General features: G+C 55.1%; 1 protein-coding gene across 3 annotated transcripts in view; it reads left to right on the forward strand.

Annotated features, from left to right (window-relative positions):
* The first annotated feature begins 7,744 nt into the window (after positions 1-7,744).
* The window catches only part of Baalc (BAALC binder of MAP3K1 and KLF4), a 32,405-nt gene continuing 15,478 nt past the window's right edge, over positions 7,745-24,671 (forward strand). Inside the window, exons 1-2 of one of the 3 annotated variants that reach the window (XM_063257706.1) lie at positions 7,745-8,072; positions 11,482-11,653. In XM_063257706.1, the coding sequence (XP_063113776.1) occupies positions 11,536-11,653 (118 nt within the window). In that variant the 5' untranslated portion in view covers positions 7,745-8,072; positions 11,482-11,535. Of the gene's footprint in view, positions 8,073-11,280; positions 11,341-11,481; positions 11,654-24,671 lie in introns of those variants that run through there. The other 2 variants (XM_023561634.2, XM_063257707.1) reach the window with 2 other exon arrangements.

The raw sequence follows: 24,671 nt of genomic DNA on the forward strand, positions 1-24,671 counted from the left end.
AGGACACCCAGCAGAGGTCTGTGGTAGAGGATGCAGGTGTCTCCCCAAGTATTACCAACGAAGTGCGTCACAACGCCACGATGGGGATCCATCGGTGAGGACGGCGAGGGCGCCTTTAAAGGGGTGCGAAGCAAGAGTTTGAAGAGAAAAAGGAAGTAGGGGAAACAGAGGCAGACGGGATCATGGGACGTGTGCAAAGAAATGCAAGCAACATAGTCAGCAGGGCGACTTGCAGAGACACAGCAGAGCACAGTGGAAGGGAGACTCAGCCTCGGTGAGTGGTAACTATATCCGTGAGATCGGCCCCAAGGAGTGCAAGTGCAGGCGTACGTCCTCCCGAGGTCAGAGCTTTGATAGCGGGAAACAAAGTGCTGCCGGGTGGGGGCAGATGAACCAACAATAAACACTCCGTTGCTCCGATGGCGACGAGAGCCCCGGTGGGTCTTACTGATGAGGAGAGAGGGCAGTCCTCCGGGACTCGGTCCACCACGACTGCCGTGAGTGTGAGCAGCTCTGAGGGGCCTGCCGTGGAGCAGGAGAGTCCGCGGTCCCTTCCATGACCCCGTGCAGCACCGACTGGAGGAGCCAACTGTTGAGTGATCACAGGAAAATAGGGCCTTGTCCCATCACGGTGGCCTAGGAATTAGCATCGCTGGAAAGCGGAAGGACAGGTAGGTAAGGCAGGCCTCAAACAGGCCACCTAAATAGGAAAATGGTTCTGAGCGCTGGACTTTTTCTAAGGAGCCCAAATTCCGCTAAAGAGGAGGAGAGATCATAGAGAAAGGAGGGGTTCAGAGGGAGACCAGCCACAGGGATGTCACCCGTGTAGTGACAGACTTGTCACTTAGGAAAGTTTTCTAAAGGTAGGCAGGGCAGTATTAACAAAGTACTGACAGAGGCGGGACTATTTAGCTCGCCTTGAGGTCAAGTACACCAGTGGTACCTGCGTGTGGGCCTACGGTTGTCATGACAGGAACCGTGAACACAAGACAAGGCCGATCCTGTGGACGGAAAGGAATAGGGAGGGACAGTCCTTTAAATCAACAATAGAGCGGAAATTCTGGAGGAGCAAGGTTAGGGTTAGGAAGACACGTTGTAGGGGCCCGCAGGCACTATACACTTACGCATCTCCCGGAAGTCCTGTAACAACCTCCCCCTGCCTGATTTCTTTTGTGTAGTGAAGACAGGCGTATTCCAGGGGCCAGTAGTGGGTAGTGGGACCTGCAGCCAGTTGTTCCTGAACTAAGCGGATAATTCATGTTTAGGTAAGGGACAGTGTTCGACCAAACCAGACTCAGTTTTGAGAGGTGGAGGCCCTGGGGATAAATTTGTTGCCACCTAAGTGTGCTGTGAGAACATCACAGCACCATATCACAAAAGGTGTGTGTGGCTCTTGCACGCCTGACACTTAACAGCGGCCCCCCTTCCCTTCTCTGTGGAGGAGGATTTATTTCCCGCCACACTTCTGGGTCCCCAGATACACATCCCCTGCTCAGAGGACTCTCTGTCCGACAGCTTTAAGGCAGTTCAAGGTAACACATGTGGCTCACAAGGCACATGGCCCAGTCACCGGTGACTAACGGAAAGGGAGAGGGTACGTCTGCCCGTCAGCCCTGCCCCAACCCACTGTGCTTGGAGCCCTGCGTCTCCATGTAGGAAACCTGGCCACCTCAAGACCAGTGTGTGGGACACACAGGTAATCCTAGCCCTGGTCACCTTGAGGCAGTACCTGCCTGAGACAGGAGACCGGCCAGATCTGTGAGTCATTGTCATCATTGTAAGCCTCTTAGGCTGGGGCTACTTGTTATGGAGCAATGACTGCCTGATACAGTCTCTTACCCCTGGATGCCAGGTGCTTTGTGGGGATAGATCGATTAATGCCTATCCTGAGAGAATGATTTTTTTTTTTTTTTGATGCCGGGATCAAACTCAGGACCTTGAGTTTGCCAGGCACTTAAGCTGCTGAGCTAAACCCCCGGCAAGAATGATTCTTATTCTGGGGGAGAGAAGTGATCTGTCTCAGCTCCCACCACAATGAATCTCGGATTTCAGGCCCAACAGCCAGACTGGAGCCCGACACTGGGGCCCAACCTGCAGATACCCACATGGGTGCCCTGCTTTCCCAGTGGGACAGCGCCCTCTGGCACACACGGTTATACCCTGTTCCCCACAGAGGAGAAACCAGCAAAGGCCGAACCCCAGCAGTGAATGTGGTTCCATTTCTGCGTTGCTTTCACAAGGTCCTGCGGTGGACTCGGCCGTCTCCTGTCAGCTGCTTCTCACCGTGCGGTGCTGTCCTGATGGGGTGCTGCCCTGGTGGGGTGCTGCCCTGGTGGGGTGCTGCCCTGGTGGGGTGCTGCCCTGGTGGGGTGCTGTCCTGGTGGGGTGCTGCCCTGGTGGGGTGCTGACCTGGTGGGGTGCTGTCCTGGTGGGGTGCTGCCCTGGTGGGGTGCTGCCCTGGTGGGGTGCTGCCCTGGTGGGGTGCTGACCTGGTGGGGTGCTGCCCTGGTGGGGTGCTGTCCTGGTGGGGTGCTGCCCTGGTGGGGTGCTGCCCTGGTGGGGTGCTGCCCTGGTGGGGTGCTGTCCTGGTGGGGTGCTGTCCTGGTGGGGTGCTGCCCTGGTGGGGTGCTGTCCTGGTGGGGTGCTGCCCTGGTGGGGTGCTGCCCTGGTGGGGTGCTATCCTGGTGGGGTGCTGCCCTGGTGGGGTGCTGCCCTGGTGGGGTGCTGCCCTGGTGGGGTGCTATCCTGGTGGGGTGCTATCCTGGTGGGGTGCTGACCTGGTGGGGTGCTGACCTGGTGGGGTGCTGACCTGGTGGGGTGCTGCCCTGGTGGGGTGCTGTCCTGGTGGGGTGCTGCCCTGGTGGGGTGCTGCCCTGGTGGGGTGCCCTGGTGGGTTGCTGCCCTGGTGGGGTGCTGTCCTGGTGGGGTGCTGACCTGGTGGGGTGCTGACCTGGTGGGGTGCTGCCCTGGTGGGGTGCTGCCCTGGTGGGGTGCTGCCCTGGTGGGGTGCTGACCTGGTGGGGTGCTGACCTGGTGGGGTGCTGCCCTGGTGGGGTGCTGCCCTGGTGGGGTGCTGTCCTGGTGGGGTGCTGCCCTGGTGGGGTGCTGTCCTGGTGGGGTGGAGGTGGAGCTGGAGGGAGGGAGGGAAAGAAGAGAGCAGGGAGGAAGACAGGGACATTTTTACCCCCTTTGGGTCCCCGTCAGCTTTTTCTCGTCTCCTGTTTTGAAATATCTCCCAGTGATTTCCTGCCGCCTGTGTGAGACCTAACAAATGAAACTGCCTTTATTCTGCTTTTCACTTAATTGATGGAGATTGGGCTGGACATTTTTTAGAAATCTAGAATTTTTTTTTTTTTTTTTTTTGTATTTTTGGTACCGGGGATCGAACTCACGACTGTGTGCTTGTAAGGCAGGCACTTACGCCGCTGAGCTAAATCCCCGGCCCGAAATTTAGAAATGTGAAGGCTGTGTCCTCTGGGGTCATGTTGGAGAAGTCTGTGGACATTCTGATTCTGAATGTCCAGATGGGGCTTCTGCACCACCCTCCCTCTGTCCCAGGTGTTCTAAAGTGTTATGAAAGCCCTCAGAGGGAGTTTTACCTTCATCCACATGGTGATCTAGTTCTGCAAAGTTTTCTTGAGTTGTTTCACTGATGATTTCCTCCCACTGCAGTGTCCCCTCACCTCTCCCTGGAAGTCCTATTATTCGGGTGCTGGGTTTCCAGGACTGACCCCTTCAGCTGCTTAGACTTCTTTCCTGTAGTCTGTCTCTGTAGCTCCTTCTGTTCTTGGCCTCAGTTTTATTTTTCTAGCCTTCCTCCTGAGGCTCCCGTTTCTGCCCGTAGATACGCAGGGCCCTGAAGGTCCCGCTTTACTTGCATTCTGTTCTTTTTCTGTGGTTGGAATATCACCTCTGATCTCCTTGAGGACATTAAATACAGCCTTGGGAAGCCTTCCCGTCATCCAACTCCTTTGCTCCATGCAGCTCTTTCTTGTGAAAAGCTGTCTCCAGGCGCCTTGTAACACTGTCTTCTGCCTGGACTCAGGTCCCCGCTAGGAACATGCGCCCAGTTATTCTTGTTTTTGTTCTCTTTTTCAACTCAGACACCCTGAATACCAGCAAGTCTTTCTGTCTGTTTTTTGACACATGTAGCTCAGGCTGGTCTCACACCCGCCGTCCCCTCGCCTCAGCCTCCTGAGCGCCAGGATCAGAGGTGTGCCCACCATGCCCACAGCAGGCCTTCCTGACCTGTGGGGTGATGCCGAGGGCACCCGTGTCCTCCTCCTCCTCTGCCACCGCCTTCGTCCGTAAACCGCGCTCGTCTCCTGCCCTGGCTCTGGCACGCCTCTGGGTGGCCTCCCTGCTCTTCCTCTTGGCTTCCCAGAGCCGTTCTTCAGGCAAGCAGTGAATACCACAGTATTCTTTCTTCTGGCAGAACTACTTTCCTTGTTCTTTTTTTAAAAAAATCTGAACCATGACCATGGTCTGCACGAGCACGATGGCTTTCCTGTCCAGCACCCTCGTCACTTCCCTGGGTACTGCAGGGTCCTGCCAGGATACAAGCCCTGGAGGGCCCAGAGCACGTCCTTCCCCAGTTCCAAACAGTTTTTCCCAGTCAGCAGTGCCACCCGAGGACGCCTGTGACCTCCCTCCCTGCAGCTCTGTGGGTAGCTACTCTCTAACCCCTGCTTCTTATGGTGCTGGGGCTCAGGGGGAGGAGACTGGCATGGGAGGGATGGTGAGGCTTTGAGCTATCAGCATCTGGCTGCCTGAGGACCTCGGTCTGGTGACAGCAGGGGCCTGGCTTTGTGACTGTCATGGTTTACATCTGGATGTCCCCCAGAGCCTCATGCTCTCATAGGTGGACCTTTGGAAAGGGATTGGATCCTGGGGCCTCCTGGCTGGCTGGAGTCGAGGTCAGGTGGGAAGAGGTGGGGTCTGGGGTGGGGTCTGGAAGGGTTCCCCTCCCTCCAGCTCCTCCCATCTCTGCTTCCTGGGCCCCATAGGGTGAGCAGCTCTGTGCCACCAGGCCCCTCTGCCAGGCAGCCCTACCTTTCTGGGTGGCAGCTGTGGACCGAAACCTGAGACAACCTTTGCCTATTTAAATCGTGGATATTGGGCATTGTGTAGGGAGCCCTTGAAGCTGGAGATTGGTCACATTGTGGGGCTAAAGCAAGGCCAGCCCTGTAAACACAGAGAGCCCAAAAAAGCCAGTAAACAAGCTGTTCCAGCTCCGAGGAAGCAAAGGGCCTGGGCTGGTCAGGCAGACAACATGACATGCTCCTCCTGAGTGTGTAAATGAACATCCCGCAGTGGCTGGGCAATTCCTTCCCTCCCATCAGGAGAGCGAGGGCTGCACCAGACCCCAGCTTTGTCTCTCCTTTACTTTCTCATCTTCTCACCATCCTTCACCCCAAGAACCTCAAGAGCCATGCAGGTCTCAGCAGTGTTGGGTCTCAGTGACCAGCAGAGTGACTAAGACAAGGGACAACCTCCGTTCCTAAGATCCTGCTCCAGGGTTTCAGTCCCTCCAGCCGAGAGAGCCCACCCGGACCTTGTTCATTGTGTTTGCACACGTCTGAACAATTCGGCTTTAGTTCAGCACCTCACCTTTGAAACAGTTCTCTGATCACCACTTTTATTTCCCCCAGAACATCTGCCTTCCTGCCAAACCAAGAAAGATGCAATGACTTCTAGTCAGGACTTCCCTCCTTCCTTTCTTCTTTTAAACTACTCTGAAGTTCCAGTCTTGCTTGTGAAGCTCTGATGAGGGCAGAATGCTTGTATCTGACTCCATGACAGCAGCCATTCTTTGAAACCCATTCAGTTTCTCAGTGGCAGCTGAGACTTGAAAATGCACATCACTTAATTCAACCTCAGAAAAGACTCTGTCAGGAGGGGAAATCAACACTGCAGATCACTCAGACATCCGTGCAGCCCACACAGCATTTCACGAGCTCAGTTCTTCCCAGGGCTGCCAGGATAACACCTCACACAACACAGATAATGGGGAAAACTCAGGATCATTCTCGTATTCACGGCGTGGGCCTGGCTTCGGTCACATGCCTGTTTATGAGCGGCTGCTGAGCGTGGAGGGAGACTTTCCCACCCTCTTTCCAGTGACTAATCTATCTTTCTCAATTCTGAATAGGATTACTCACTGTGCAGACACTGCTTGCGGCTGGAAAATTTCTCCCAAGATTCTTCCTAAGTAAACTTTGTTTTCCTTGCGTGACTTGCAGAGACCTTGTGTGGGCTCCCCAGTGGACCTGTCCTTCATGCATCCTGGTGGCTGTCACACAACACTGTGACACAGCGGCCCCTTTGATGTACAGGGATCCGCCAGAGTCCAGCTGTGGACAGGAGACGCAGCATGACCCAGGAAATGTTTTGAGGTCTTGTAGACTTGGTTCAAACCCCAGCAGGGGTGCCTGGGGCTGGCATCAGACAAGTTCTCTAACTGCCCTAAGACTTGCGCTGTTATTAGGAAAAGGGTTCATAGTGTGGACATAGTCAGGTCCCAGTCAGAGACCACCACGGGGACGAAGGATGAACTCATGCCTGGGCTCTTAGGCTGTTATTCATTCAGGGTACAATGTATGCTTTCTCCTGAGACTTAAAAGCAGTTTCTACTAAAACCCATGCCCCTGCTCAGACCCTAGGTAACCCAAACTAAGGTAGAGCCTGACTTTAAATCCCTCCGAGCTCCATGTAAGGGTGCCACTCAGGTGAATCTGTTCAAGTGGGCTGAAAGGTCTGTTTCAGTCTACCCGCCTACCTCAGATGCAGTACTCCACGCCCAGGGTAACTCGGGGACATCGGACACCAGCTCTTACGGCACTCAGAACCTCCCCCTGGAGGTCGCCAAGCCCGTCCCTGGACTCTGAAATTTGTGTTTGTCTTCCTTTATTCCCTATTGTCCCCTACAGATACCTGAAGGTCTGATCAGCCCTCGGTGTATACAGAAGATGACTGCATCATGGGGACTACCGCTGACATGCCTTTAAGTTGCAGGTCTGGCTAGAGGCCATTATGGTGCGGTGTGTCTTGAAAGTTTCATTTCCCTCCCTGGCTCCTCCTCCACATTCTCTGCTTCCTGTCCCAGCTCTGCCCCGCCAAGCCCCTGTGCCATGCAGAGGGAGCCAGATGGCCGGGGACCAAAATAAAGCTCTCCTTTTTTAAGCTGTGATGTCAAGTGCCTAAAACATATATTTACATTTAATTTATTAAAATGTATTCCATTTATTCCTAAAGGCTTCCCAAGTCGAGAATCAGAAATGAAAAGAGCCGGTAACCAGAGTTTAGCCCTTTGGTGATGTTATGATTTCTGCCTGGATGTCCCCCAAAGCCTTGTGCAGTCATGATGGTGGGCTTCTAGAATTTGTGATTCATTCATAGTCTAATGCTGGGATTACGGGTGTAAGTGCTACACTCACCCTAGGGTGGTTTACAATATAAGGGACAGAAAGCATCTTCTCTGCATGCTCTTCTGGTTTTTTTTTTTTCTCTTGTTGCTTTTGCTGTCTTCAGCTGCCATGAGTGGTTACCCTCTTCCATGCCACTCTGCCTTTGGGCCAACTGATCATAGGCTGAAACCTCTATAAATTGTGAGCCAAACCTTTCCTTCCTTAATTTCAGGTGTTGAGTGTTTTGTCTCAGCAGCAAGAGAAAAGTAACTAAGACAGGTGAAGACTTTGGCTCTGCAGAGATATTTAGACTCTGTCAGTTCCAGGTGAGGAAACTGAAGCAGACAGCAGTTATGTAATCTGTCTAGGGCCATCCAGCCGGGAAATGGCAGGACCAAGTGTCAAATCCGGAGCTGAGCTTTAGAACAAATGGTCTCAACCACGTCTCCTATTCCGTTGTCCGTTCGTGAAGAAAATCTTTGATGAGCGTCCATTGTACGAAGGCACTGATCTGAGTCCTGCTGAGGATCAGCGAGACTTTGGCTGCACCCTGGAGAAGTTTGGGAGTTGGCGGTGGATCAGACCACGTTCAGCACAGAACCCTGAATGGGCTCATAGACTTCTCCGTGGGAGCTGGCCTTTCAGGGTGGTGTGCAGGTGACTGAGGTAAGTGAGTAGGGCGTGGCTTCCTCGAGCCTGATCTCTGGGCTCCTTCCATGGGGCCGCAGCATCGTGGGTCTCACCACGTCCTTCCTGTTCCTCCTTTCCCTGCACCCAGCCTGCCGTCTCGGACTCCCATTTCGGTCACTTTCTTGCCCTTCTGTCACCTCCTCCTGGCGCTGGCTGAGCCTCATGTGTCTGTCTCCCCAAAACTTGCATCGAGCAGCTCTATGAATAATGGGAATGTCCTAGTCATGTTCTTGTCACTGATAACCAATACAGGACACTCAAAGTTATAGGAGAAGAGGTTTATTTTAGCTCACAAATTGTAGAGGTTTCAGTTTGTAGCTGGATGACCACAAAGCTGGGTGGCATGGCAGAGAACAGTCCATGGCAGGCAGGTGGGAGGCACAGGGTTAAAGGAGGAGTGGAGGGAGATGAACGCTTCCAGGTCACACCCCGGACCCCGCTGTCCAACTGGACCCCCGCCCCCAAGAGCAGTCAGCTAGGAGCCCCGTAAGCTAAGCACCTCCCAGAAGTCCCACTATGAGCTGGTAAGACTCCTGGGGGGACATCCAGACTTAACCCGTAACAGATGGCCTGTGTCTCTCTGTTCCTCCCCAAACCACTCAAAGTGGTGCAGCCAGCTATGTGTTCCCCAGAGGAAACGGACCCATTTCCCAGAATACCCAGCACCTTTGGCACTTTCTCTCTGCACTCATGTGACTCAGTATCTTTGTTCCCTGAGCACATTCCATTTCCTTCCATGAAAAACACTCTGGAGCTTCCTTGGCCTCACCCTCAGCATGACTCTGCTGTCCAGTGCCCCTTTCCCTCCCCAAACCGCTGCTGTTCGGCGTCTGCTGAGGTTCAGATCTTAAGTGTCCCAGAGGCTCCTGGGTTGAAGGCTATCCTCAGTGGGAAGATGGGCCTGATTGGAGGTCGTGGGGCACAGGGCCTTGCTGGAGGGGACACTGGGACCCCACCTCTTGTCCAGCATATGCTGCTTCCTGTCCACTATCACCTGGCCTCCCTCTGGTCCCAGGAGCAAAGAAGCCAGTTTATAACTGAGCAAAACTACTGAACCCTTAGCCAAGAGAACTCTTTTTCAGAAAGGTGTTTTCTCGGGTCTTTTGTCATGGCGCTGGAGAGCTGACGCAGGCTCCAACCCTCAGTCCACTAAAACTCGACCTCCCCAGTCTCAGATCTGCCTGTGCCACGCAAGCTGCACCATGCAGGTGCGGCTGGGCCTTCTCCCTCACACCTGGGAGGCGCCCAGGCCCTCACATCTGCCACCAGGCCCAGTGCTCTGTGGCGCCCCTGCCTCAGGCGTGCTGCTTGCTTGGCATCTGCCAGATGCACCCTGGACAGCTCCAGGCCACACAGCCAGGCATGACCACACCCTCCACCCCGCCTCCAGGCTCCTCTTTCTCCCTTTCCTGCAGCCTGATCATTACCTCCTCCTCCCGGAGCTTTAGGAATCCTGGCTCTGAGGCCCTGGAGCCCCGGGGGTGGAGAGATGCCTCAGTTTCCCCCTCTCTCTGAGTGACAAATTGGCAGTGGCCCCATCCCCGACTGGCACCCACATCAAACTCCTTGTTTTGAATTCAAATACATGAGGAGAAGAAACGCTGATGATTTTCTCCTCCCCACCGCCTAGCAGTGCATTTTGGTGATAGACGAAGACAGCGTCTCTGTCCTTCGTGGCTAAGCAGCATTGGGATATAAAGCTTGGGACAGGGCTCCAGCTGTCCAGGACAGGACCAAGCTGGAGGTGGCAGAGGGGACTAGGGGCCGGAGGGCTGGGCAGAGAGGAGGCGGCGAGCCGGGACAGCAGCAGTGGGTACGTCTCCTTCACCTTTTATGTGGTGCTTCCTCCTTGGCTTGTTTCTCTGGTTCAAAGCTCTCTTGGGTTCCAAACTCACGGCCACGTGACAGTGAAAGCATTTATCACGCTGAGGTTATTAACCCAGCAGTTCAGCTGAGTTCTCTGTTAACTCACCAGGCACCCCAAGTCCAACCAAAATAGTGCAAGCGTCCCCTTTCATCCATGGGGCCACATCGTAAGGTCCCAGTGGCTGCCAAGACCTCTGTGGATACTGTGCTTTCCTGTGCGGGGTAAGGTAACAGTGGAGGGGACGCTAGGGGCCCCCTCACCCCACAAGCTGCGCTGGGCTGCAGAGGCCTGGGGGGAGCGCGAGCTGGAGCTGGCCTGGTTGGGCCCTAGCAGGGGTGAGTCTTGGTTCTGTGCTCCCCTGCCTGCCACCCTGGGTTGTGCCTGGGAGGAGCCTGACAGCTCTGCCCTGCACCAGGCCCTCTTTAGCCGGAACTGGGTGACGCACCAAGGCATAGGCCAGCATTTAGTGAGGCCCACGAAGGCCAGGCTGCCCGCTGACCCTGATCCACCCATTTCTACACCCAAAGGAGGCATCAGTGTGAATCCACGTGTGGCAGTGTCCTGTGTGCTTGAGGAGCGGGGAGGTTGGTGCACCTCACGGACTCTTCACAGGGGCAACAGGCCTAGTCTGCTCTGCGGGAGGTCGGGGGCCACATGACATCTGCCATGACAGGAGTCCAGTGCAGTCTGTGGAAGCAGGGCACGGGGTGCATAGTGCATGCCACAGCCCGCTCCCCACGGCCTGGCCTGGGCGGAGGAGGAGGATTTACTCATCAAACACTGTGCCCCCCACTTATTTCCATCTTGTTGAGACAGGGTCTCCCTATGCAGTTCGGGCTGGCCTTGAGCTCACTTTGTATGTAGCCCAGCCTGTCTCAAACTTGCATCGATCCTCCTGCCTCAGCCTCCCAAGTGCTGGGAATTCAGGTGCCAGCCATCCCTCCTGGCCACTGCCCCTTGCTTTACAAGTAACTCTTTCCATACTCCATGCTAGGCTCCTCCAGATGGGCGGATTTTTTTGCCTGCTTCTGAGCTCTGGGTCTGAATCCAGGGGACCGAAGCACTCTGGAGAACTCTTGGTGGGGGGACATGAAACCATAGCCTCCCCACGCCTTACACCCCACCCCAGACCGGCATTCAGAGCAGAGCAGGAAGGGGCCCGGGCCACAGCGCCCAGCCTGCCCCTGTCTCCCTAGCAGTTGAGCCTGTGCGGTCTCCAACCCTCTGGGACAAGTGGCCAGAGGCTGGCGGGCCCTTTCCAAGCACTTTGGGCCCCAGAAGGAGGCGAGGGAGGGCGGGCGCCTGGGTGGGTGGACGGGAAGCTGCAGCCTCGCCATGCTGAGCCTCTCCAGGACCCCTCTTCCCCGCCTGCCTGGGGTGGGGTCTCAGCTCCAGCGCTAGGGGAGGAAGAAAGGGGAGCAAAGGGAGGGGGAGGGGAGCGGGGGGGGGCGGGGAGAGGGAGGGGGAGGCGCAGGGCCGGCGCAGCGCGGTCACGGTCGCGGTCACGGGGCTTTGCAGGCGGCCGCGGTCGCGATGTCGCCGCGCGGGCGCGCGGGCTGAGCCGCCCCGAGGATGGGCTGCGGCGGGAGCCGGGCAGACGCCCTGGAGCCGCGCTACCTGGAGAGCTGGACGCGCGACACCGAGTCCACCTGGCTCACGGGCAGCGACACGGACGCGGGCCCGGACGGCGGTGAGCGGGCGCGGCCCCGGGTGGGGATGGGCCGGAGCGGGCCGGGCTGAGGCTGCGGGGCCGGGAGCATGCGGGACCGGGATGCGTGCGGGGCCGCGTTCACACCGTCCTGTCCGAGGCCTGGCCCGGCCCTGTCCCCACGTGTGATGGCCCGGACCGCGGTGGCCCGGCCCGTAGTGGACCGGCACCCCAGTGGCCGGGGCTCGGCACCCTCTCCTTGGAGCCCCGCCGGCCCAGCCCCTGGTCTGTCCCCAGGGGCACCACCTCCTCCTTGGCTGAGCGCCCACCCTGGTCCTGGTTCCGGCCCAGTGGTCCCAGCCCAGTGGTCCCGGCCCAGTCCCTCCGGCGGTGGTGCGGTGGTCCAGGGCCTGTGGCCCTGGTTACACACACTGCACTGGACAGAGGTAAGCGCAGAGCTGCCCTGAGGCCAGCTGAAGAAGACCCAGTGGTCAGGCACTGGACCCTGGCCTGCAGGAGTCCTCGCTGTCATGGCGTGCTGGGGACCCGAGCCTCCGGCTTAGCAGGGAGGGCTGTCAAAGCTCCTGATCTTTGAGTGCTAAGAGTTGACCCTGAGTGTTGACATTTGAATCATGAAACACAAAAGAGAAAATAATATGGAACATAACATGCACTGTTAGAAGGCTGAGGAAAGGAATGAGAACTGCTTTTACAGGACTAAATCCAGAGGCTGGTGTGGTGGCGCAGGCCTGTGATCCCAGCACTCGGGAGGCCGAGGCAGGAGGATCTCTGTGCCAGTTCAACACCAGCCTGGGCTACAAAGGGAGCTCAAGGCCAGCCTGAACTGCATAGCGAGCCCCTGTCTCAAAAAGACCAAAACAGGCAAACAAACAAAAAGACTAATTCCATGCCTCTAAACCAGAGCCAGAGCTCCCCTTCAACCCTGCAACAGCTTCTCCACCCTTCAGGACCCAACCAGCCACTCTTTTTTTTCTAGCGAGGGAGGTTAAGCTATGTTGCCCAGACTGGCCTCGAACTCCTGGACTACAGCGATGTGCATTTCTCAGCCTTCCTAATAACTGGGACCACAGGTAGGCAGTGGCTGGCCTGGCTGCCTTTCCACATAAACTCTGTTAAACCTGAGGGCCATCTGGAGAAACTGTCACAACACTAGGTTCATCTCTCTCTCTCTCTCTCTCTTTTTTTTTTTTTTTTTTGTCTTTTTGAGAGAGGGTCTCGCTATGCAGTTCAGGCTGGACTTGAACTCACTCTGTAGCCTAGGCAGGTTTTTTTTTTTTTTTGTCTTTTTCTTTTTTATCGGTACTGGAGATCAAACTCACGACTGCCTGCTTGCAAGGCAGGCGCTTATGCCGCTGAGCTAAATCCCCAGGCCCTCCAGGCTGGTTTTGAGCTCACAGAGATCCTCCTGGCTCAGCTTCTTGAGTGCTGGAATTACAGGCATGCACCACCACGCCTGGCTTCCCCTAGGTTTGTTTCTAGTTTCTATTCAAACATGGCAAATTTCTCCTGAAGTAGTTCTTTGTAGTTTCAAGTTGCTGTGGTAATTGCTTTCATATATGGAAGTCTGGAGAAACAGAAATGATCCACTCGATAAGTTGAAGGTTAGCCTGAGGAAATGCAGAGCTTTTAATGCTGGTATTAGCTGACGCTCCCTGGGGGCTCCTCACGGGGGAGCCTGCCCTGGGCGCCTCTATGGAGCCTCCTCTTCATACACAGAGCCGGGATGCAGTAAGGGCTGCTGCGGGCTTCTGTTACAGGCCGTGGAAGAGTGCTTTGTTTATGTTTACAAGACAGGGTCCCCCTGTGTAGTCCAGGATGTCCTGGAGTGTGCAGTGGTCCCCTGCCCCAGCCTCCCGAGTGCTGGGGTCACAGGCATGTGTCACCACGCTGGCACTGGAGGGAGGCGCAGTGTGCAACTTTTCTAGCCCAGGACTGGAACCTGTGCAAAGCCCACACTCTGACACTGCTCCACCATTGTGGTGGCAGTGGTGCAAGCGACCCCAGCCACGTGGTTTTCTCTCATCATCCCCTCGGTGGGATGGCGGCCTCCCCACTTCAAGCAGTGGCTTTCCATGATCGCCACAGTGATCGCTGCTGCTTGTTTGTGTCAACTCGCCTGTCACACGGCCCCTCCATCTCCTGGCGAGAGTGATGTCAGGGTAGGGTTTGTTTTTCTGCTTCTGTTGCCATATTACCCTGATGACTCACACTAAGCTTGTGATTAATAAAAAACCCACAAATCTTCCTTGCAAATTAAACTGAAGGTCTGTGATATCAGGGACTTTGCTTTTACTGGTGTCTGCCCCACACCTTGATGGTGACCGGTAGATGGGTGGTGCGCTCGGTTTTGAATGGATCCTGCATTGACGCTGTGGAATCCGTTGCCCCCTTGGGGATTTTAGCATGTATTCCTGTTGCAGTGCACCTGGTTGGACCTGGTGTGATGTCTAAATTCGCTGACCTCGGTTCATGTGCAAAGGGCTATGAAAGGAACATTCTAGATTCCTGTTTCCCCAGCTCACACACTGAAGATGAAAGAGATTTGTTTGCTCTTTGTTCACTCAGTAGGCACCTGGCACCAGCATAGGCAAGGGGCATTTCTTGGCTTCAAGAAGTTGACAGTGCAGGGACACAGACGCAGTGGGCACGCTCAGGTCTGCACAGCCCGCACTGGAGCAGAGTTCAGGGCACCACGATGGCCAGGTGCTGGGGGAGGGGATGGGAGTCAGTGCGACCCCAGCCGGGACCCAGCCCTGGAAGTGGGGCTTTTCCGACAGCCCCTTCCGAGTCCTGTCCTGGAAGGGCTTCCCCGGGGACAGACCCCTTTGCCCTGCCTGCCCTCCCATTTACCTGTCACTACTCGGGATCATAATCAGCCATCACTGCTGGCTCGTGTCCCTCTTTATGTGTGACTGCTGGGCCAGCTACTGGGTCTTTTCACGTACCATGTGTTATGGTTTAGATTTGAAGTATCCCCCAAAAAGTCCCCCAAAACCTGGGGAAGTGGCGGGATGATGAAGACTCCAGTGTCACCAGTGGGTTAATGTACCAGTAGGGTCACAGTTTGAGTGTGCTGTTGGGAGGGGATGGAAGCAGGACACACAGCACCGTGAGCCCAAACGGCTTCCTTGCTTTCCGTTGGTTAGGCACATGATTTGTCCCAGCGATGGACAAGGCACACCTTGGTGTTCCTGTGTCTGATTCCGTGCCTGGGCTTAGCAGGACCCGGAGTGGGTTCTTATAAGTGAGTGAGTCCCCTAAACATCCTGTGTAGCTATTTCTTCCTTTCTGTCCACCCAGAGGCGATGTCGGGGAGTGCCATCTCATCGGCTCTCTGGGTCCTTACCTCCCTGATGGGTGGCACGTGAGAAACACCCGTACCTTCTACATGTCCCCTTTGCCACACGCAGGCCTTTTGGTTATCAGGTTCTGCAGACATCACAAGAAATGTGTGGGAACCAGCCATGCGGGGTATAAGGGCTCAGGAGGCCTCCTGTTCTCCAGCCCGCATCTGTCGCAGGATGTCATCCCTGCTCTGTCCACCTGGCCTGGCCTGGTGCTCCTGTGGTCTGTCTGCCATTAGCCCGGGAGCGCTGCCAGCACAGGGGCCAGACTGCTGATGGTCCTATGCCTGGTAGGACTGCGCATTTGTTGAGTGACTATCAAAATGAATAGCTGGATGAAGGTGCTAGCTGTGCACATGAAGGGCGGTCTTTATTGTGACCTCTTTCCTGAGCTCAGCTTGGACACCTTTGTCTTAGACACACCCGGCCACTGTCTTCATTGTGTGCTGCGTGAAACAGTTCTGACTTTAACCATGGGTGGGTTTAGGGGACACCTCTGCTAGGTACGCTGTCATGGGAGGTGTACCCCAGAGTCATCCCCAGGGCTTTTTAGGCCCTGTGGGAGTGAGGTCTGCTCCTCCCGGGCACCAGGGGTGTTTTCCCAGCACAGCGGTCCCCGGGCTGGGCGCCCTCCAGGCCTTGGCTCTGTGACCCACCTCCCTGCTGGGCTCCTGAATGAGGCCGCTGGCTGGCTCTGCTCTTGGCTGGTGGTGCCTGGGTGCGGTCACAGCTGTTCCCGACAGACCATGTGGCTTCTGTCACGGCACCCTGTCCCTGTCAGCCTCCCACAGAGCTTCCAAGTCACTTTGACTCCCTTCTGACTGCAGATGGAGGATTCTTCTGATTTGTGCCTGGATGTCGCAAAGCCTCACTCATGAGGGGACGTGGCAGGAGCCTGTGCCCACCGCGGACTCGTCCTCTGATGACTGGCTCGCTGTGAGGGTTGGGAAGAGGTGATCGTTGTGGGTACAAGCCGAAGGATGCATCTTCCTCCCTGGCTCCCCGCTTCACTGTCCTTCTGGCCACTGGGCCACGAGCAGCTCCTCCCAGCAGGCCCTTCTGCTAGGCTCTTTCTGTGTTTAAGCTGCTGAACGGGGACCAAAACTTCGGACCTATGAGCCAAAATAAACCTTCTTTAGGCTGTGGGTGCTGGGTATTGTGACCCAGGAGGACAGACCGGCTGACTGAGACAACAGGATGCCTGGACCTCTGGCCCAGAGGTGAGGCAGCCCCTTCTAGCTTAGCTACCCGGCACCCTGGCTTCCTCCCGCCCCCACACCAAGCACCCATCTTGCAGGAGATGAAGACCCCTGTGCTGTACTGATGCCCCTGGCACAGATCTACCCGTTAGTAGCAATATCCTTGAGGTTCCGGGGCAGGGAAAGTCACGCTGCTTCACGGGGGAAGCTGTGAAGAGCTGACCGCAAGTCCAAGAAGGTGACTGTGTTTCCTGAGGACACTCAGTGAGATCATCGTGCTGCCATCTCTAAGGACTGTGGGCCCTGCAGGAGGAAACCGCGAGGGTTTGCGGAAAGCAACAGGGCTGTCAGGGCTGTCGGGGAGATGGGTTGTCATAGCAACGGGGCCTGGCCTGGGAGTTACTGTGAGGCTAAGGAGGAGGGAGGCAGGTGTCAGCACGCGGTGGACACGGTATACAGGAAGCCCCCGCCCTAGGGAGCTGTGCCCTCTGGGGATCGCAGGCTGAGGGTGTCCCTGAAGGTTTTGACTTTGGGCTGATAGATGACTTCTGAACTTCGGCCACATGATGGTGGCTTCGCTCAGCGGTGCCAGCATTGGTCACCTTGCAGGGGGTGCTGAGAAGGGGCTGAGAGAGAGGGGACTCCCCTGTCTCAATGCACGCAGATTGTGCAGTGGGAGCCCTGGGGCCTCCTGCCCTCTGCCTGCCCTGTGGCCACAGGGTCAGGATCCTGTCCTGTCTCAATCTGCTCAGGTCCGCCTTCTGTTTGGACCTTTGCCCCACTTGGAGTCAGCCAGCCCCTCCCTCCTACACCCCGTCCTTCTCATCCCCTCCCAGCCTGGCTCCCGAAGCGCTGGTCAGTTCGCTGCCCTCAGGACTTCATCACCATCCCTGAGCAGGGTGATCTCAACCCTGAGCACTCGAGAGAGGCTTCCTGTCCAGCCCCTGCCTCCCAGCCCTCTGCAGAGCCCCCTCCTCGGGGCTGGCCGGGGCTGCTTGCTGGCTGAGGCTTTCTGTCCCCTTGTGGCCACCTAGATGCCCCCACACAGTAAGGTATGCAGGAGGGCAAGAACACAGCTGCAAACCAAAGACTCTCTGTTCCCTGCACCCCCTCCTGCTTCTCCCTCTCCTGTCCCCTCCAAACTACCCAGTCAGAGGACTCTGAGCCTCCCACTGGCCTGGGGAGAAGGTCAGCTGTCCCTCTGTGTTCAGGGCTGAGCCCTTGTCCTGCCCATGCTCATGCCCTCCCAGGGTGGGAGTCACCACTCGCCTTGTCCTGACCTCTCGCCCCTGTCTGAGTGCATTCTTTCCAGCACTGACAGTTTGAGTCTGGGGACTTATTTCTGACCCTGGTAACCTGTGGCCATTGGGGTGGAGCACCCCAGCTTTATTCTGCAAACCACATTCTTGATTTGGGAGGGAATATTGTGGCATCCCTCAGAAAAGGTGGGGTTCCCTGCAGATTGATTTTGCCTCCTTTCTGGTTCCTAAAGGGGCTGATCCAGTTCTCAGGAGCAGCTGTGTTTACCCAGCTGGCTCTGACCCAACAGCCCATGCCCCCCAAGCCTCCTCCACTCCTTCCCCTTGGTGACAGCCACTGCCTGTTGAGGGCTTTTCAAAAGCCCACTCACGTCTGGCTGGTCTTGAGGCTGGCAGCCGATAAACGGGGTTCTGTTCTCCTGTTTACTTTCCTGATTCAGGAGTTACTTTGCCGAGTGGAGAGGGGAGCTGCCAGCCATTCCGTAAGCTCTCAGCAAACCCCGGGCACCCCTGGAAAAGGCATCCTTGAGACGGGGACCCAGGGGGAGAGCACTATGCCCCCAGCCCTGGTGTTTTTCTTTTGTACACGAATTCAGAATCAAACCATCAGGATTCTTGGCGCCCCCAAATCCCACAGCCATATGCAAGAAGGCGGCAGCAAGTTGTGTGAGGAGGCGAAACACTCACACGCCCCGAAGGTGATGGTTCTGGAACCTCTTCCTCAAAGCGTCCGAGTTTTCCACACAGCATTTTATACATGCAAAACTCAAAACCCTAAGAGGGGGCACTTGTGTTTGAAATGTGTGTTCTGTGTGTAGAAAGACTAAGAGAGACGAGAGTGAGGGTCCCCCGCGCCCACCCGGCTGCCAACACTGCAGCGCGTCTCTGTCTCCGTCCTCTGCTGCTCTCCACCCCGGCGAGCTCAGAGCAGGCTCCGGGCTTCAGTGTGCCTCGCGGGGGCCAGGGCTGTTTTAAAAAGCGGTTAGGTTAGGCTGTCTGAATAGCTGTTTTTGGAGGTTGAATTAGTGCTTTAACAGTGATTCCATGTGCTGCAACCCGACATGTAACCACAACATCATTATCATCACTAAAATGAATGAAAATGCCCAAATTCAATCATTTAATAAAGATTCAATCAGTACCAAACTCCTCTAAGGGTTTCGCAATTGTCTTTTTTATAGCTGGTTTGTTAAGTCAGGATGCAGCGCCCCCCACAGTGTGTTGGTTGACAGTTCTCTTAAATTTCTTTTAATTCGTGCTTTCCCATTTCTTGCCTCCCCCCCCCCCATTTCTTTTTTTTTTTCACCTCGAGCTCCAAATGTGGAAGTAATGAGGTGATTCTTTTTTTTTTTTCCATTTTTATCGGTACTGGGGATCAAACTCACGACCGCCTGCTTGCAAGGCAGATGCTTATGCCACTGAGCTAAATCCCCAGGCCCCCCCCCCATTTCTTTTGATGAAGAAACTTGCTTTTTGGTTTTGTGTCATCACCCACGCCTCGGTTTGCGGCAGTCCTTCCTCCAAAGTTTAAACCTTCCTATGGTCAACTGGCTGAAAGGAAAGTGCACTGCCCGCCTGCTGACTGCTCAGTCCCAGCGCGCTGCCTGCCTGAAACCTGCTTGGGGACATTTTAAATGCTGCCCCACAGAGGCATGAGCCTGCCAAGTAACACGTCGCACTGTGTGATGTCCACAGGTCAAACAGCATGTTGTGTACACGATTTTTATCCAGAAAATTTAGTTAACGGAAAGACATTCCTATTTTCTGTGTTAGAACCACAGGGTGGGTGGTTTAGGTCTGTGGGAAGACCCTTCCTGAGGATGTGTTCTTCCAGGACGCTGAGGAACCCCACCCTAGCACCTCACCCCGTTTCTTTCTGGTCCACACATGATAGAGCCCCACGTCAGCTCTCTGCCCCTGACCCTGGCCCCTGTCAGTGTCATCAGCAGCCCCGGAACTGTGAGTCTAACCTTCGGTCCTTCAGCGCTAGCTGGAATTCTTTCTTGCTGAGGCTGAGCAGCAACGGAAATTCTTTTCCAAAGACCAGCTTTGGTTTGCTGTCCGTTTAAGGTCCCCTACAGGTAAATGTCTCCTTTCCCTTTGATTACCGATTCCCAGTTTCTTCCTTGTAGTCTCCAAAGGTGACCAGTGAGTACTCTTTAGAGTTCTCCGATGAATTCGGGGTTCCCCATATCTGATGAGTCTTAATGAACTGCACTGTGCAGTCTGTGCTCAGCTTGTCCCCTCTTTGGTGATGGGAGGCCCCTTGTTTCTCTCGGAATGCCAGAGTCTGTGACAGCCCTTCCTTTCCAGCATGGCAGACTTCTGGTCTTACCTCCTATCTTTCCTGGGTGAGCCTTGGCATTCACCAGGGCTTTAAGGAATTTGGGTTCCTGCCACTGGACTGTGACCCTTAGATGCGATGGCAGGGCAGCAGGTTGCCTGTTGCTCCTGGACTGGCTCTTGACCTGCTCTTCACAGTGGACAGAGCTGCTGTCTCTTTTTTATTGATATTATAGATTCAAATGTAGCTGCAGAATTGATACATCTATGTATCTTGATTCCTAGCAACGGTTATAAGTACTTGCTTTGTATTATATATCTAACAATACGGTTCTTGAAACTGTATGAAGATTTTGTTGGTCTCCAGGTCCTTAGCTGTATCCTAATAAGCACACACAGTTACATTAGTGTGTTTTAAAGTAGTTAAATAGTTTCTTGTTGGGTATAACCTTACCATATAGGTTGGTTCAGTCACTTCATTTTTGCTTTCCAGGAAAATTCATTGGTTTTAATTTTGTTTTGTGTCAATCAAACTTTTTCATGGTTCAGTGACATCTGCAGAACAAGCTACAGTTACAAATCGTTCATCTCTGTTCCCTCTGCTGTGTTCCTTTATCCTGTTACAGATAATCAAAGTTTTCAGCTTTTCTTTATTTTTTAAAGTAGTATGAACACACACACACGCCCGTGTGCTCTCCCTTAGGTGAAAGGTGCTATGCTGTATCGTAGCGTCTGTACCTCACTGTGCTCCCAGGTCACTACTGTACCCTATGGATCACTTCCTCGTCCTTTTCCTTGGCTGTATAGTACTCAATTCTTGGATCTGATCTACTTTATTTAGCCAGTCGCCTCTGGGGTTGTTTCCAGTCTGACTGTAACACACAATTCTGGCCTCCTCTCTCCTCTCTGCAGTGCGTGTGTGGGTGGACTCCTAAGAGCCAATGCTCTGCTCCCTCTGTGTGCAGGCATGGTGCTGTTGAGCTGTGCCAGATGACCTTCGTCAGCGGTGCCATTCTGGGCCCCCAGCAGAAGTGCATGTGTCTGCCTGTGTCGCCACAACCCCGTCCACCATGTACCTCTGTTGTCCAACTTAGCACTTTTCATCACTTAATAGAGGAGAAATTGTGGCTCACCTGCTTTTAGCAAGGAATTTCATGCAATGATGGGCAAATCGCCCTTTCCCTGTGTGCAGTCTGTTTGTTTCTTGGGACCGTGTATCCTGAGTGGAAATCCCCATCTTTTGAGAACAGAGATATTTTGCAAAGCAAAAAGTCCCTGAGGCTGTTGCTGGGTTTCTGCCATCAACAGAGCTCCTAGGGCTGGCTGGGCAGCTTTCTCTCCAGCGCCCGCCGGGCTTCTCCATATGGTCTCTCTTCATGGCCGGCTTGGGCATGTCACAGCATGGGGCCACAGTGGCCCAGCACGGTCAGTGCATTTACATAACCACTCGGAGCTCCAGGGCCCCCCAGCTGGTGCGACCTAGACTTTGAGGTCATGCGGCAGTGTCTCCTGTGTTCTCCTGCTCATAGGATTCAGGGACAGAACTGGGTGGTGCAGTGTGCCTCATAGTGAGGACCAGCCGGTTCTGAAAACAGAAGTAACAGGAACTGTAAACTGGGGGTACCAAAGTGTGCCGGCTGGGGGTACCGGAGGCTGTGCTCAACAAGCACAGGGAAGGAGTAAGAGAGGCAAGGAACTTTATAGGTCCCAGAGACATCTGGAGACACCCAAAAATTCACATCGGGCACTTCAAAGGACTCTGCCCACTGAGACGCTGGATTGCCAAAAAGTGTTAACTGTAGATGTTCACAGGGACCTTCCCACCTAAGGTCCCCCGCCGCGTCTCCATCCTATGGAAGAGGCACGCTTCTCCTTGTTCGGGGCAGACAGTCTCATCACCCTCTCTGCCTGAACCCAAGCACAGTAAATTCCACACCGAGTTGTCTTTACACGAGCCTGGTGGTCTCTGCTGCTGTGTTACCCGCCCATCACAGATTCACATCAGACCCTCCTCTGGCTGCATAAATCTTTCTGTCTGCTTAGACACATTACGCATTCTCCCTGCTCTTTCCTGTCTTGAAGAAGTCACCTCTGGGGCCTGTGACCCGCCATGACCAGGGACTCTCTGTCCAGGCTGTACACCCTCAGGCCCGGTCCTCTTTGGTGTAGACCTTGGCATTTCCCTGGGCTCCCTCTGTGAGGCGGGGAGCGTGGACTGCTGCTCACTTCAGGTCGTTTGGATGATCCCAGATTCGCTGCGATAACTTTTGCCCACCCAAATGGAAGCCCGAGCTGACCCAGAGCTCCCAGGAGTCTGCTGCCTGCTGAGTGTTAGACAAATGCAGGGAAGCGTTGTGGTCACCTGAGTTCACCTCTGGTCACCTGGTCCCAGCTCTCCAGTAAAGCCAGAAATTTCCCACCTTTCCACTTAAGGTTAAATCACAGGATTTCAAGGAGTCCATGTTTCAGAATCAGTTACTTTCGTTGTGTGAGTCCATGTTTCAGAACATTTAAAGGAACTAGGATGGCAACTTGAACCTTGACGAAGTTGAACTCGAATCTAAGCAACCAGTCAGGGAGGAGAGAGAGTGATGGACCTGCAGATGGCAAAGTCCCTGTGGCTCTTCCACTGCCCCGAAGAGCTGGCCAGGACCTGAGGGATCTCCGGGAATTACTTTAAGCCCTACCCTGTTCAGAGGGAGAAGCTGCGCACTGTCGTCTGGAGAGCACAGTGGCCTTTGTCCGTATCCAGCCCAGGCGTGAAATTGCATGCCCAGGGCTCAGCCCGCCGTGGGAGATTCAGACTCTGGAAGCTGCAGGCCAGCAGGGCCGACTGGGAACTGGGTCCTGTCCCGAAGCTGCTCCTTGAGCTTCTGCCTGGAGAGCACACAGCATAAGTTTCCATGTGGTTGTCAGGGAAACCGCTTTGGCACCTTGCCATGAAAGAGGAAAGTGCCAGCCTGCTCTGGGATAAAGGGGAAGGCTGTCCGTGATTCCATGGAGCACAGGCCCAGGTGAGCCCGGAGCTGAGGGCGAGGCCACCGCGTGCCTGCTGTGGTTGACTCTGCCCTGTGCCCAGACCCTGTGACTCCGCCCTGGGTCACGTGAGCCGGGCTTACCTTGTGGAATATGGGTGATGCCCTCGGAAATAAACCTATAAAACCCAAAGGGATCCGTGCATGTTCAGGCCTGCAGCAACCTGAGCCGCATTATCCCGCCCGTTTGACCTGGTCCCTTTGGACATGCTGTTGAAAACCCTTTCGGCCGCAGTCGGTTCTCCACGATTAATTCACTATTGCTTTGTTTTCCTCCTCCCCTTCTAGATACTGAACAGGCTCATCGGGTGAGCTTTGCGGAAACCATCTTTCTAAAGTAGTAGAACCCTGAGCTGCTGCCTTCTGAGAAGGGCGTTGGGTTTGATGAACCCAGCTGGGAGTCTCAGATCTCAGGAACTTCAGATCTCTGAGGGCAGCTCGCCCAGGGCAGGGCTCCTCCTGCTGGAAACCCCGGTCCAGGCTGGAGTTCTTCACGCAGGTCCTCCACACCCTCCCCAGGGTGCTCCTGCCGTGAGACTTAACCAGGGACACAGCCACCTCACGTGGCCTCTGCCTTTCTTGTGCTCCCTCCTCCCTGCAGCAGAAGCTCCTAGAATTCTCTTCCTGGCATCCCACACTCCACCACTAGGGGGCAGGGAACTAGGTTCTCTTTGGCCTGCATCTCCTGCAGAAGAGTCCCGCCCATCAGAGGGGCCAGAAAATATGGGCTGCAGCACAATGATCCCCATGGGCAGGTTTTTCCTGTCAGCATGAGGGACTCCAGTATCTGGCCATGCCCCAGGAATCTGTCCTTCTGCAGAAAGTCTGCGGGCCTATCCCGGTGGCATGGGTCACACCACAGCTTCTGAACACATACGGTAGGTGAACCCTAGTGTCAGAGCCACGCACCCCGCCTCCCCCTCCCACTTGCGCTCATCCTTGGGGCCTACGGTCAGCCCACAGCCCTTAATCTGGGGGTGTGGGTCCCTTTGGTGTGGCCACTCTGGGGACAGAGTTACCGACTTGGGGAGCTGATCGTGGCTGATAGTCTCTTGGCCCTGCTCTTCTCCATTCTGTCATCATGTTGTGCTCTCTTTGCTCCCAAGAAAGAATCTGCGATCAGACTTTCCAGTGTCGTCGTGCCTGGGGGCGGACAGCCTGGAAACTCCTCCTCATCCCCACTGGGTGCTAGGTCACCTGAGCTTTGCTTTGATCACAGTCTTTGATGTAGATATCATGATTCGCTCTTTACATGCGAGGAGATCGAGACTTAGTGATGCTGAGCAGTGGGAGGATGACTCAGGCATGGACGGGAACAAGCTGTCTTTGGAGTCACACAGACTCGGGCATTGAGCCCTAGCTCCATCAGGAATGACAGCGTCCTCAAGCAGGTGATTTGGGCTCTCTGGGCCGCCGTGTCCTTGTCAGGAAAATGAGAGGAATGATGTCCACTTTCACAAATGAACACTGGGCTTGCAGAGTGTGGCACGGAGACACGTGTCGTGTTGTAATTAGTGTCTTCTGAAGGGTTGTGCGGCTTGCACGGCACAGGGTGGGTCTGAACTCAGCCTGCCTGGTTTCCACACCCTTCCCTCTGTGCACAGGCCACACCAAGGTGCTTCTGGGGTAACTCAGTGACAAGAACTCCTCCGCCTGGGGGCCCAGGAGGGCTGCTCTCGGAACAGAGGTGGTAGAGAGGAAAATGGCAGCAAATTCAGGAGAAACAGCCCCAAGAGCTTCCTTTTGATGTGCAACACAAGCTCTCTGGAATGTTCTTACTTGCATTTTAAGAACCAGGCAGAGATCTCTCCAGATACTACTCTGCTCGGTCCTTCCCCCACCCCTTCAGTGCCCTCCTCTCCAGTGGCTGATTGCCTGGGTTTTTCAGTCCCAAAGCAAGCAAACCAGTCCAGCAAACC

The sequence above is a fragment of the Cavia porcellus genome, unplaced genomic scaffold (genome assembly GCF_034190915.1).
Source record: "Cavia porcellus strain 051 isolate PalLab524CR breed Dunkin Hartley unplaced genomic scaffold, mCavPor4.1 scaffold_10, whole genome shotgun sequence".
Taxonomy (NCBI): Eukaryota; Metazoa; Chordata; class Mammalia; order Rodentia; family Caviidae; genus Cavia; species Cavia porcellus.